This window comes from Momordica charantia (assembly GCF_013281855.1).
Source record: "Momordica charantia cultivar OHB3-1 chromosome 6 unlocalized genomic scaffold, Mcharantia_2.0 BLBB01000006.1, whole genome shotgun sequence".
Lineage (NCBI taxonomy): Eukaryota > Viridiplantae > Streptophyta > Magnoliopsida > Cucurbitales > Cucurbitaceae > Momordica > Momordica charantia.
In genome coordinates, this window is record NW_028275164.1 from 23,950,415 (window position 1) to 23,964,844 (window position 14,430).

At 38.9% G+C, this 14,430-nt stretch overlaps 2 protein-coding genes and 1 pseudogene across 3 annotated transcripts; 1 reads left to right on the plus strand and 2 right to left on the minus strand.

Annotated features, from left to right (window-relative positions):
* Positions 1-1,433: 1,433 nt before the first annotated feature.
* LOC111023353 (uncharacterized) lies at positions 1,434-2,000 on the minus strand. Its single transcript, XM_022300773.2, has one exon. The coding sequence runs from the start codon at positions 1,998-2,000 to the stop codon at positions 1,434-1,436; it is 567 nt and encodes a 188-aa protein (XP_022156465.2).
* A 1,755-nt stretch (positions 2,001-3,755) lies between these two features.
* LOC148210991 (flavonoid 3'-monooxygenase CYP75B137-like) lies at positions 3,756-7,170 on the plus strand (annotated as a pseudogene). The gene is made up of 2 exons (XR_015791802.1): positions 3,756-4,875; positions 5,712-7,170. The product of XR_015791802.1 is annotated as a flavonoid 3'-monooxygenase CYP75B137-like (transcript).
* A 4,896-nt stretch (positions 7,171-12,066) lies between these two features.
* LOC148210992 (uncharacterized) lies at positions 12,067-13,216 on the minus strand. The gene is made up of 3 exons (XM_088125265.1): positions 12,976-13,216; positions 12,383-12,768; positions 12,067-12,123 (listed from the first exon to the last, which is right to left on the minus strand). Exons 1-3 carry the CDS (start codon positions 13,214-13,216, stop codon positions 12,067-12,069), a joined length of 684 nt encoding a protein of 227 aa, XP_087981391.1.
* Between the last annotated feature and the right edge of the window lie 1,214 nt (positions 13,217-14,430).

Genomic DNA, 14,430 nt, shown 5'->3' on the forward strand with positions numbered 1-14,430 from the left:
GCATCCACGTCTTCTTAAACATTCTCTGTGGCAGCTTCATTTAACGACAAGCTCTGTGCATGTTGCTGCAAAAAAAATGACATATGCAACCTTAGTCATCACTAATTTGGAGATTGAATACGTATAATGACGTAACACATACGTATTGATCGTTCAGGCGTCTGAAGTTTTACTACGTTGGGTTCGAGGATGGACCAGTCGCGATCACTATAAAGCGCTTTGTTGTCAAGGACAACGACCTCGTCACCATGTTCCTGCATTACCAAATTAGTAGCATCCAACGGTACTTCGTTAAATGATCCCAGGGCGAAGTATATCAAACGTACCTTCACAGGATCTATGTCCATCCCATCCTCGACGTCACCAACATCTACCTTCACAACATCAACCAGCTAGGTAACATCTACCAGCTCGGTAACAACTCCCATCCTAGCACAATCTCCCGCTGGGGTATTGCATCCCAGCTCGCGACCCACTCCGCGATCGGTACCATTTGCACCATCACCCGGCTCGACACCATCTACCGCCCGACACCATCTCTCAACCCGACTACATCTCCCGACCCTGGCCTGGCGCCATCCCCCAAGCCGACAACATCCCCCGACTCGGTACCTTTTCACTTCCTCATGTTGTTCGCGTCAACAGGTAAACCCTACATATTTAGTGACAAATTAACAAACGAAAAACAAAACAAAACAAATAAAAATCATAATTGTCTAAATTTGTGTACCCTAACAATTTGTCGAAGAAACTTTGTAATTGCTTTCAAATCAGCTTCTATGCCACCCATACTCTCATCCATACGCTGCTCCATCATCCTCAAGCGCTTCTCAACCTTCTTCAATTGCACACTAGACATGCAAACTTTTTTCTTACCTTTGGATTCCTCATTGTCCAAATCACGGTCTTTCTCAACCATCTAAACGTCCACACAATTGAATGGTCCCTCACGTACAGCCGATGGTCCAGCATCATCACCTCGGCCCACATCAGGATTCTGTGTGCCCTCACGTACAGTCGATGGACCAGCATCAAAATCTCTGACATCATCATCCTCTGGTTCAGGTGGTTCGAAGGTTCGCCTCATGAAGTTCGTCTCTGCATCAGTTGCCTCTAATCTTCGCGTTCTTCTCTGAGTCAATAGTAAGGTAGCACCGGGATAAATATGAGAAATAATTTGCAACGCGACAAACATTCAAATCAAACTTACAGTTGTAGACCGAAAAATCTCCCGATCGAGAACATGCCATGTAGTCGAATGGCTGCACCTCCACCGAAGGATACGTGGCACTGCTTCCTCGAGAACTTTATATGCAACCCGGCCTTATAGGGAAGATATCACCTCATATGTCCACACCTGTACGAATAAGCGATTTGCATTATAAACCATAATTGATATCAACGGCCCAGAATAACAAAAAATATATTTATGTCTATGCCTGGAACACCCATGGGAAACCATACAAGCTATATGATTTCCTCAACCCGAAGTCTTTTGCCATGTTTGTCGGGCCACGATGAAGACTACGTATCGTCTTATCGAACGACAGGGACGCCAAGTCATGGTTGCAACAAAGCTCCCAATCATCCACTACTCCTAATAGTATTTGGTCAAACTTCATAGTTGTCTCTCTCCCTAGCAATACCAGTTCTACCATGTAAATAATCGATACCTTGATCACATCGAAGTCATCTTTAAACAGGGCGGCTATGTACAGTTTTACAAAATCACTCAAGACATCGTTCGTCCTATCATTAAAGTACAAGGTTCTAAGTTTATGAGAATGTGTAACTTTCCTAACTGGGCTCCTGTCATAGTGTAGGCCACTAATAAGGTCAAACTCCCTCCGTCCAAACGACACCCTCCTCCCAAAAAGGTTGAAACTAATCGTGTTTGGTGTACTATCCTCAACCTCCCTAAGTAAGATATTGTGTATCAACGGTCCGTTGAAAACGAGGTCCACATCGAGCAGATGACCGAAAATAGTTTTCCTAAACATGGCTAGCTGTATAGGGGTAAGTTTTTCCTTAATATCATTGTCTGTCTTGCTAGGTGAGATAGACAGGTCGCGTTTGCAGAGGCGTAGATTTTAGGGTCAATTTCCAGTCTCATTTCCATACTTCAAACCTAAATATGAGTAAAAACATAATTGAATACGATAGCCATACAAACATAAACAAGAAAGAAAAAAAAACAGTGGTCAAGCAATGTTCTCTCTTAATTCTCGGGGGCATCTCGATCGATATCTGGTTAACTTCAATTTCTCGTGCCAAAAAAAAACCATAGATGAATATTCAATTTCTCGTGCCAATCCAGGGCGAGATACCTCCCGAGATATAACATATAAAACTTAGCGAGCGAGATAAAACGAGAAAGCATGCGACAGAAATATTATTTCTGTTAAATTTCTCGAGTTATCTTCACTGAGAATACCCAGAGAAATTTAACTGAAACAATACAGCACATCTGAATTTCTCGGGGTACCTCAAACGAGATGCTTCGATATTCATTTCTCGTTGAATCACGCTCGAGATACCCTGAGAAATTTTTACGAGAAATGAAACCCAGAAACCAGAATTCGCCCTTAAACTTGTCAGATCCAAACCAATTTGCCCTAAATAATTTCAAAAACCTAATCAATTCGCCCTAAATCGCCTGAAACCCATAAATCTTTCACATAAATGTTAAAACGTAAACCCTAAACCCACAACTTCGAACAAGAACTCCACAAAGAAATTAAACAAGAACACCACAGTGATTACGTGTAAGTTTAGTGAAATCCTAACCTTGATTTTGCGGGCGAGGCGCAGGCGAAGGCGTTAAACAATCCACGAAGAAGGTGTTGAATCGCACGCACAATAAGAGAAAAAGGGGGAAACGAAAAAGGAAGAAGCGCACGATCTAGAAAGATGAAGAGAGGGAGGAAGAAGGAAGAAGAACTTGAAGTGGCATGGCCAAGAAAGATGAAGAGAGGAAGAAGGGGAAGAAGTTGAAAAGCATGAGAAAGATGAAGAGAGGGAAACTTAGAAGCACAACGGTTGTTTTTTAATTGAGGGCATAAACGTAATTTTATCATTTTTAAAGTTTATTAAAATAATATGGTGGGTCATTCAAAACAATTTTTTAGGCGGGGTTATTTGAGCAACAAGTTTCTTTAGGAGGGTTATTTATGTCATTTTCCCATGAGTTAGGACTTATTAATGTATCTTTCTTTTTTACACCTAAAATTGGACATCTATTTTTTATAATGTTTCGAATAATTATTAATTTTTTGGAAACGAAAAACACTTGTCGGTTTACGCTGGTTTCAGTTTTCATATCCATATCTATACAACTTTTGGGCAATAGCAAATTGGCAATACGTTGAAATTATTGGCTTTTTGTGCAAGTGTCGCTCGGTAAAGACATCTACTTTCTTTCAAAATTGCTACCATTACACTACAAATTAAGACTTAAATCTTAAACGTTACTCTCGTAATTCCAACCAGAATTTGAAACAAAAAATGACAACTCCAATCTAATCTTTCCCTTTACGAGCTTTGGAAACATTCTCCTAGTTGCTAATTTAAAAAAAAAAACACTTGATAGATTATTAAAATATAAAAAATTTATTTTAATAATTTATGCCCTTGAAAATGATTATCCAAAAGAAAAAGTAAAGAAAACAGTCTCATTTTTTTTAATACAACATGTGGGGATGGAAGATTCAACTCACAATCTCTTAATTAGAGATATATACTAATTATAGCTGAGTGCTCGCTTTGACTTAAATTAAAAGATATACCATTCAACTCGAATAAAGCTTAATTGAGTAAGAAATATATACATCTGGGTGTTTAATACTCGACCACGTATTTCTTATCATCTCCGACCACACCACATGTTTCTTTTATATACATATGAAAGTCACACACCATAATTCAATTGAAGGCTCAGCCATGGAATCCACTTCCAATTGCCTTCAATCTCTCATGAATTCTGTGAATTTCTTGCTCCCATGGCGGTGGATCAACACCAACCGCACTTTCTTTTCACCTTTTTCCTCGCTTTCCTACTCGTTATGTACTTCCAACTTCCGTGGCGCTCCCGGCTTCCGCCGGGTCCACGTGGCATTCTAGTACTCGAAAATCTTCCTTTTATAAAATCATAGCTCCACACTTTGCAGAGCTGGGGCAAAAAATACGGCCAAATCGTAAACCTCCAACTGGGCAAAAAAATTGGCATAGTCATCAACTCAGCCAACATGGCACGCGAGGTGCTCAAGGACCATGATGTCACGTTCGCAAACCGTGACATTTCTTTCTCCACCAAAGCCTCCGCGTACGACGGCTACGATATTGCCTAGACGCCGTATGGAGTCGAGTTGCAGATGTTGAGAAAAATAAGCAAGCTCAAGATGCTGGGCGGCGCCGCCCTAAACTCCAGTCTATGAATTTCGTCGGAGAGAGGTGAGAAACGCGGTGCGTTACTTGTATATCCAAGTTGAAGCTAGATCTGCCATTGACGTGGGAGACCAAGGTTTTGTGACGGTTCTGAATGTGATCACTGCCATGTTGTGGGGTGGAACGGCGGTGGAGGGAGAAGGGGCGAAGTTGAGAGAGGTGGCGGCGGAGATGTTACGCCTACTGATGGTGCCCAATATTTATGATTTCTTTCTGAGATTGGTCAGCTTTGATATCCAAGGCATAAGGAGGCAAATGAATAAGCTGGTACGAAGGTTTGACAAAATATTTAGTAGAATCATTGATCAAAGACTATTAGAAGCTGCCGATGATCAAAAAATGGATTTCTTGCAATTTATGCTCGAGTTGGAAGACCACGAACGGGATTCTGAAATACCTTTCACAATCAACCATCTTAAAGTCTTGCTCATGGTAACCAATCAACAACATAATCTTACAAAATTGTTGTTTGCAAAATCAAATATTATAAGAAAAGCATGGACTTCTTTAAAAAACAATGAGTTGTTAAATTTTCATTGGTTTCACCAGGGAGTTAAATATTTTCTAGAGAAAAATATAAAAATAGATCATTTTTATAAAAATTAATGAGTTGTCAATTTTTCAATAAGGTGATGACAAGTTAAGAAGCCAAGTATTTTTCCATGTAATAATTAATGAATTGCATGGATCACGAGTGTTGAAAATACCTGATGACGCAAGAAACTCAACCAACCTAACTTGACTTGACTCGTACAAACTACTTTGAGTTAGGTTACAATAAACTTGATTGGATTAGGTTGTATTGAAATAAATGAAAATTTTTTAGGAGGTCACTCAACCTAATATTGCTTTACTAAGCCAAGCACACTTAACTTGAAAGTTTATAAGATGAGTCATTGAAAAGTAAGGTGCATGTATGGGTAGTATAGTACATCTATCATTTTTTTAAACCTTTCTTAATCATGCTTCCATGATCTCATGATTGTACTGATCCATTCATGTACCCATCTTCTCTACTCAGGTGTCACATTAGCATTTACTTTTTTTTTTCTTTTCTTTTCTGTTACACAATATTTTGAATGAATGATCCAGCTCAAATATTTCAAGATTCGATTGGAGTGGGTTTGGTTCATTAATTTAAATAAGTGTATTGTTTGAATTGAGTTCGAAAAATACTTTCAACAAGTCAACACCATAGCATAGTTAAGAATTGAAAGTTTACTCAAGTTTCCAAAATTGATAAATTATGAAATGCTGATTGTTAACAGGATATGGTGATTGGTGAGACTGACGCATCGTCAAACACCATAGAGTTTGCTATGGCGGAGATGATGAAGAACCCATAAGTTCTAAAGCAAGCACAACAAGAACTAGATATACCATAGTGGGAGAAGAGATATCGTCGAAGGATCTCACGTACATAGTTTGTCATATCTCCAAGCCATAGTGAAAGAAACTCTGTGTTTGCATCCTGCTCTGTCGTTGCTCACGCCTCATAGCCCCAGCGAGCCCACTGCCATTTACAACTACACAATCCCAAAGGAGTCTCGAGTTGTAATCAACACGTGGGCAATTCATCAGGACTCGTGCTATTGGGAGATGTCATTAGAGTTCAAGCCAGAGAGGTCTCTTAACAACGATTGGGATTATAGTGGGGGTGATCTCTTTTACATTCCATTCGGATCTGGCAGAAGAATAAGTGCAGGGATTGCCAAGCGAAAATGATGGTTTTGTATTTTCTTACTACGCTATTGCATTCATTTGATTGGAAGCTGAAAGAAGGTGAGAAAATGGATGTTTCTGAAAAGTTTGGAATTGTTTTGAAGAAGAAGACGCCCTTGTTGCCGTTCCGACGCAGAGATTTGCTGACTTGTCTCCCTATAAGTAGATTACGTGATTTGGCTACAAGTAAGGTCGAAGAATTCCAACTCACGACGTCTTAATAAAAGACAGAAACAAATCTCAATTACTGCTGATATAAGTCCAGGTTGGTGTGATTTGGTTCGCTTCTATCCCTATATATTGGGAACAAAGAATGGAACAACTATGCACAAAATAAAAATAGAGGCAAACTAATACAATGAGAATACCAAATGCATAGTTTGATTCCTGTGAAAAGGGATGATGTTGTGTCTTTATATAGGCTTATAACCATCACAAAAATAGCATGCCACTAACTCCACTAATGTAGTGTTCCCTAAACTTAGAATCCATCATCCCACTAACTTAGTGCCACCATAATTTGTGCCACTATCCATTATCTCACTTCCCAATTAGTGCCACTAAATTTGAGTCAATCCTTCAATACTCCTTCTTGATTCAAATTTGCAAACTCCAAGCAACACTCTAAAGTAACAAAATTTCTCCTTTGACAAAGACTTCGTAAGTATGTCGACCCATTGTTCGTACGTGCTACAATACTTCAGAGCAATGTCTCCCTTCGTAACTAATCATGGATGAAATGGAAACGTATATCAATGTGCTTTGTCCTGCTATGAAATGTTGGATTCTTCGTCATTGAGATCGTTGCTTTGTTGTCTCAGAATATCTTTGTTGCTCCCTCTTGCTCCTGTTGAAGCTCCACTAATATTCTTCTTAGCCAAATTTCTTGACCTGCGGCTGAAGTTGCTGCGACGTACTCTGCTTCCGAAGACGACAATGCCGCCGTGACTTGTTTCTTTGAACTCCAGGTGATTACTCCCGATCCTAGAGTAAACACATTTGCTGATACGCTTCGCCTGTCATCCAATGAACTCGTCTAATCGCTATCCATGAATCTGCATAGCTTTAAATTGAGTACTGAGTACCAAATTGTATACTCCATTGTTCCAGCAATGTATCGAAGAACTCGTTTCGCTGTTCCAAAGTGATTCTTTGATGGGTGTTTCATAAACCTGGAAATAACACCAACAGAAAATGCAATATCGAGTCGAGTGTGGGTAAGATAAATTAAGCCTCCAATGAGACTCCTGAATTTTGTAGCTTCTGTCATCTCAGCTCCATATTCATCGGTGTATTTGCAGGCTTGCAATTAAGCATACTGAACTTGTTGAGAAGATCCTTGGCATACTTTCTTTGCGAGATGAAAATTCCTCCTTCAACTTGATGAACTTCAAGACAAAGAAAGAAGTACAATAAACCCATATCTGACATCTCGAACTCATTCTTCATATGTGACTTAAATTCAACGATAAGGGATCCAGAGGAACTAGTATAAATGATATCATCAAGGTAAAGACAAACAATGATGAAGTCATTTTTACCTCACTTTTTCACATACAAGGTGGGCTCGTTTGCACTTCTTATGAACCCATTTTGTTGAAAATAACCATGAATCCTGCTATACCACACCCGAGGAGCTTGCTTCAACACGTACAAAGCCTTCTTCAACTTGTACACCTTCTCTTCTTTGCCTTCTTTTATGAAACCTTATGGTTGCACCACTTAGACCTCTTCTTGTAAATCTCCATTTAGGTATGCTGACTTCACATCAAACTGATAAACCGGCCACTGCAGTTGTGCCGCCAATGCTAGAACTATTCTCACAGTTTCAAACCGACCTATCGGAGAAAAAGATTCTTCAAAGTCAATACCGTGTTTCTGCGCATATCCTTTAGCCACAAGTCGTGCTTTGTGCTTCTGGATGCTTCCATCTACGACGAACTTTGTCTTAAACACCCAGTTCAAGCCAATTGCACTTTTTCCTTCCGGTAAGTTCACCATCTCCCAAGTTGCATTCTTCTTAATCGATGCCAATTCTTCCACCATCGCTTTCTGCCATTCTTTCTTTTCTGTTGCTTCTTCATAGCACATTGGATCTGAAATCATCAAAGCAAACTGACAAGATTCATAAATGTCAGACAAGGATCTAAACTTCTTGACGGTGATTCGTTTGATGATCCTGTAGAGTTTAAACTTCGCAGATGTCAGAGATGCAACTCTTGGAGAGGAGATTCGCAGAAAGGATTCTGGTATTGCGTCTACTTCTGGTACAAGATTGAATGTGGACAGAGGAAGAAATAATAATAAAGACCACGAAAAACGTGGAAAGTCAAGAAACAACAGAAGCAAGTCTAGAAACAACAGACTAGAATGTTGGAATTGTGGTAAGACAGAACATCTGAAGAGGAACTGCAAAGCTCCAAAGAGAGCTGAGGGGAAAGAAGCTGGTGCAAATGTTGTTGCTGAAGAAATACATGATGCTCTAGTTCTTGCATTTGAGGGCGCTCATAACACATGGGTGGTGGATTCAGGTGCATTTTTCACATTATAGGACAACGTGACATTCTTGAGAATTATGTTGTAGGAAATCATGGAAAGGTGTATCCTGCTGATGGAGAGCCTTTGGACATCATTGGGATTGGTGACGTTAATTTAAAAATGGCGAACGGTTCAGTCTGGAATATTCGCAAGGTACGTCATGTTCAGAATATGATGAAGAACCTGATTTCTGTGGGGCAGCTAGATAATGAAGGATGTGAAATATCCTTCGGTCAAGGAAACTAGAAAGTTACAAAGGGTTCGATGGTGATTGCTCGAGGAAGAAAGTTAGGAACTTTGTATGTTAACGACAACGACAAAGATATGATAGTTGTTGTAGATCATTCGAGTCAAACCCAATTATGGCACAGTAGGCTGGGACATATGAGTGAGAAAATTCTTCACTCTATAGGGAAGCTAGAAGGACTTAAGGCAGTGGAACACAAGTTATGCGAAGGATGCATATTTGGGAAACAGAGTCGTGTCAGTTTCTTAAAGACAGGTTCAACGCCAAAGTTTACAAAATTGGAGTTGGTTCACACTGATGTGTGGAGGCCTTCTAAAGTTTCTTCCATTGGAGGTTCTAGATACTATGTAACTTTCATAGACGACTCAAGCAGGAAGGTATGAACTTATTTTATTAAACATAAGTCTGATGTGTTTTCTGTTTTCAAAACATGGAAGGCTATGGTAGAGAATGAGACAAGCCTGAAAATCAAAAGTTTGAGGTCAGATAATGGTGGTGAGTATGTTAGTAGGGAATTCAAGAAATATTGTGAAGACAGTGGAATTGTGATGGTAAAGACTCTTCCAGGGACACCACAGCAGAACGGTGTGGCAGAGAGAATGAACAGGACGCTGAATGAGCGTGCTAGAAGCATGAGAATACATGCAGAATTGCCTAAGATGTTTTGGACAGAGGCAATCAATTGTGCGACCTATCTGATCAATAGGAGCCCGACCACATCACTAGACTTCAAATTGCCCGAAGAAGTCCAGACTGGTAAACCGGTAAACCTTTCCCATCTAAAGGTTTTTGGCTGTGTATCTTACCTACACATTGATGTTGTAGACCGAAGTAAATTAGATGTCAAATCTAAGAAATATTTCTTTATTGGGTATGATGGAGTTGAGATAGGTTACAGATTTTGGGATGACCAAAACAAGAAGATTATCAGAAGCAAGAACGTGATCTTCAATGAGAAAGTCTTATACAAAGACAGAAATAAAGTTGATTCAGGAAAGAAAGAGTTAGATGGAAGCACAGAGAATACTCAGTATATAAGTCCTTCTGGGTTGAGACTAAAACAACAGAGATTGAAGATCAGAATACAATTACTCCTGAAGAAACAGCTGTAGGATCTGATGAACCAATTGTGGAAACTGATCAGGTTCATAGAACACCACGACCAACAGTTAGAAGATTTAGCAGAACAATCAGACCACCACAGAGGTATTCCCCTACATTGAATTACATTTTACTGACTGACAGAGGTGAACCTGAATGTTATGAAGAGGCGATTCAGCTGGAAGACTATGTTAAATGAGAGTTAGTCATGAAAGATGAAATGAATTCTCTAATGATCAATCAGACATGACAACTTGCTGAGTTACCAATAGGTAAGAAAGTTTTGCAGAATAAATAGGTATATAGAATCAAACAAGAGCCCGACGGCAGCAAAAGGTACAAAGCAAGGCTTGTAGTCAAAGGCTTTCAACAAAAGGAAAGTATTGACTTTAATGAGATTTTCTCTCCTGTAGTTAAATTAACTACTATTAGGACTGTTCTATAGATAGTGGCAGAAGAAGATTTGTTGATGGAACAAATGGATGTAAAAACAGTTTTTCTTCATGGTGATTTGGAGGAAGAAATTTACATGGTGCATCCACAGGGATTTATAGTACATGGGCAAGAGAAAATGGTATGCAAACTTCAGAGAAGCCTGTATAGTCTCAAACAAGTTCTCAGGCAATGGTATAAGAAGTTTGACAGTTTTACGTGTAGCAGTGGATTTCAGAAGTGTCACGCAGATCATTGTTGTTACATAAAAACTCAGGGTAACTCATTCATCATTTTATTGTTATATGTTGATGACATGTTAATAGCAAGACCAAACAAAGAGGAAATTTTGAAGATAAAGGCTGAATTATCTAAAGAATTTGACATGAAAGATTTGGGAGCTACTAAAGAAATCCTAGGGATGAGGATAGAAAGAAAAATGGTATTTTGACACTGTCACACAAAGAGTATGTTAATAAAGTATTGAACAAGTTTAACATGGGAAATGCAAAACCTGTAAGTACTCCTTTAGCTAGTCATTTTAAATTATCTAAAGAGCACTCACCAACTACTGAGCAAGAAAGAGATCATATGGCTAGAGTGTCATATGCTTCAGCTATAGGAAGCTTGATGTATGTCATGGTTTGTACAAGACCCGATATTGCACATGCAGTGGGAGTTGTCAACAAGTATATGAGTAACCTAGGAAAGCAACATTGGGAGGCTGTAAAGTGGATATTCAGATACTTGAAGAAGACGACTGATTATGCTCTGCACTTTAAAAGATCAGATTTTAAACTGTAGGGATATGTAGATGTAGATATGGCAGGGGATACAGATTGTAGAAAGAGTACTACCGGGTATGTTTTTACGTTGGGTAATACTGCGATTAGCTAGGTCTCAAGCAAAGAAAGCAAAGAAAAGAAATGATATGACTTCAGTCTCTCTTGGAAGAACTTGGCTTGAGATTGAGAAAAATGACTTTGCATTGTGACAGTCAGAGCGCTATTCATTTAGCAAAGAATCCAGTGTTTCATTCGAGAACGAAACACATACAAATAAGATACCATTTTATCATATCAGCTTTGGAAGAAGGAATGTTGTTACTTGAAAAGATTCTAAGTTGTCAGAATCCAGCGGATATGTTTACCAAGGTCGTTCCTGTTGATAAATTGAAGTTGTGTGCAACTTCAGTTGAACTTTTCCACGACTAGAGAGGAGTCGCTACCGTTGCAGAAGAGGCATACTGCTTGTTTTGTCTCCAAGTGGGTGATTATTGGGATTATGGAGCCAAACCAAGAAGAAATTTTTTTTTCTATAAGGAAAAGGTCCATTTAAATTTTTCCTTGTCCTATTTAGTTTGGGCTTTTTTATTTTCCCATTCCCTTTTAGTTTTTGTCATACCATCTATTATAAATAGAGATAGATAAGTCATTTGATTGTTGTGCACAAATAGAGAGTCGTGTGAAATTCTCCAAGAAGAGAGAATTTGAGAGCTAAATACTTGTGTATCCGTTCGAGAGTTTGAAAGACTTGTAGAGTGATTCGTGAGTGTTTTCTATGTGAGGGAAAACTGAGAGAAATCATTGTAAGGGGCTTGTAAACTCTTTGAGAGATTCTTTTTGACATTTTAGTAGAACCTGCAACGGTAGCAGAGAACTGGACATAGCCCACATTGGGTGAACCAGTATAAATCCGGCGTTTAATTTTCTTCTCCCTAATCTATTTATCGTTCTTGTTACTTAGAAGTTTTCGATTATTTTATTTAATCCTTTTAAGTGTAGGTTGCATTTTTTTCTCAACAGCAAGTTCCATAACTTCGAGTCATCTTTTCCTTTAGCAACAAGAACAAAACTTTGAGACTTCCAATGAAAAAATTTTGCTTTGGGTCATCTTAACCTGAACCATCTCTTGACCTGTCTGCTTATCTTTGATTACACAGGCATCATCATCAAATATTATGGAATATCTACTAGTCATCAGTTGTCCAACACTCAATAAACTGTATCCTAAATCGGGTACAAATTGAACATTATGAAGGAGCTTGAGTTTACCATGGCTAATTTCAATACCAACCGTACCTTTGCCTTCAACTTGTAGATCCTTGCCGTTTCCGAGTTGCACCTTCATCTTTTCTGCCTCATCAAGTTCTCTGAAGACTTTTGTGCCTGTCATGTGATTTGAGCAACCACTATCTACAACCCAGATATCACTTGTCTTTTGGTTAGTTTCTACATGAGTCATAAAAAGCTTACTATCTCCAGTATTCGTCGATATTTCATTCTCTGCAAAATTGGCTTTCTGATTATTGTACCAACAGTTTGCCTTTATGTGCCCATATCTTTTTCAGTGGTAACACCGAACTACATTTTTGTTGCTTGTTTGCTCGTAGAACTGCCTTTGTCCTTCGAATCTTCCTTTGCCTCTTCCGAAACCACGACCTCGACCACGAAATCCGCCTCTTCTGCGGCCTCAATTCACTGAATGATCACCTTCTCTGAATTTGAAGGCTGCCTCTTTCATCTGAAATGCTTTTTCTTCGGTTTTATCTAGCGATCTGTTAATCCTCGACTCATGAGCTTGAAGAGACCTCATTAGTTCACCAAATGTAAAAACCGACAAATCCATTGATTCTTTTATGGCAGCTACTACATGATCAATTTTTGGAGTCAAACTTTTAAGTACCTTTTCAACAATGGTCTGGTCAATAATCGTTTTGCCATAGGACCGCATTTGACTGACTATTTTCGTTGCTCTTGACAAAAAATCAGCGACCAATTCTCCATTCTTCATCATCAAGGCCTCAGAGTCACACCTGAGTTATTGCAATCTCACCACAAGGACTTTCGAATTGCCTTGAAACTTCTTCTACAAAATAGACAACGCCTGCTTCGACGTTGCTGCCGCTGCGATTCTTGAGAAGACGTTGTCATGGACCACCTGTTGAATGATGACCAACGCCTTAGAATCCTTCTTCCTGTTCTCCCGCAACCTGCCTTGATCGTCGTCGGGATCTGCATAGCCTTATTCCACCAACTCCCATAAGTCTTGAGATTTGAGTAGAGTCTTCATACAAATGCTCCAGAATTCGTATCATTCTCCTTTGAAGATGGGAATGAGTGGTTGTGCCGCATTTATTGCATTGTCGTATGCTGCCCATCGACCTCTCTTTGTGTTTACACTCTAACTCACGTGTTTACACTCGACTCACTCTCTCAAACCTAGTTCTGATACCAAATTTGTTTGGAACAAAGATTGGAACAACTATGCACAAAATAGAAACAGAGGCAAACTAATACGATAAGAATATCAAATGCTTAGTTTGATTCCTGTGAAAAAGGATGATGTTGTGCTTTTATATAGGATTACAATCATAACAAAAATAACATGCCACTAACTCCACTAATGTAGTGTTCCCTAAATTTAGAATTCATCATCCCACTAACTTAGTGCCACCATAATTTGTGCCACTATCCATTATCTCACTTTCTAATTAGTGCCACCAATTATGGTGCCACTAAATTTAATCAATCCTTCAATACTATATACAATGTTCCTTTTAAGTTGGATCAATTGCATGATGAATTATCACTAGTTACAATAATTTTCATTAGGAAATAAACTTCTATCTACTTTCGTATGTGGTTTTATGTAATAAGCTTTGTAGTCACTAAAAATTAAACACATTCCTTGAATTACAAAAACTTATACGAGGGAGGTCCGTTTACTGCAAAGTATTTTACATTAGGGAATATGGAAATCAAAATTTTATTCCCTCGTATTTACTAAATGGTATTAATGAAATGAATTGATAGGATCTATTAAGGATCCCACATTGAAAAGAAAATAGACTTAACAAGGGTAGGTTTATAATAGTCATAATAGTCATGGACTACTCCTCTCATTACCAATTGATTTTGAGATGGAACCCATGACTGTTAATATGG

Excerpts from the sequence above, each read along its gene's own strand:
- LOC111023353 (XM_022300773.2), bottom strand. The coding sequence starts at position 2,000 with ATGTTTAGGAAAACTATTTTCGGTCATCTGCTCGATGTGGACCTCGTT.
- LOC148210992 (XM_088125265.1), bottom strand. The coding sequence starts at position 13,216 with ATGCGGTCCTATGGCAAAACGATTATTGACCAGACCATTGTTGAAAAG. Across the intron at positions 12,769-12,975 it reads AGCCTTCAAATTCAGAGAAG|AGAATGAAATATCGACGAAT; the intron begins GTGATCATTCAG and ends CCAATTTTGCAG. Across the intron at positions 12,124-12,382 it reads CAGGTCAAGAGATGGTTCAG|GTTCTACTAAAATGTCAAAA; the intron begins GTTAAGATGACC and ends CTACCGTTGCAG.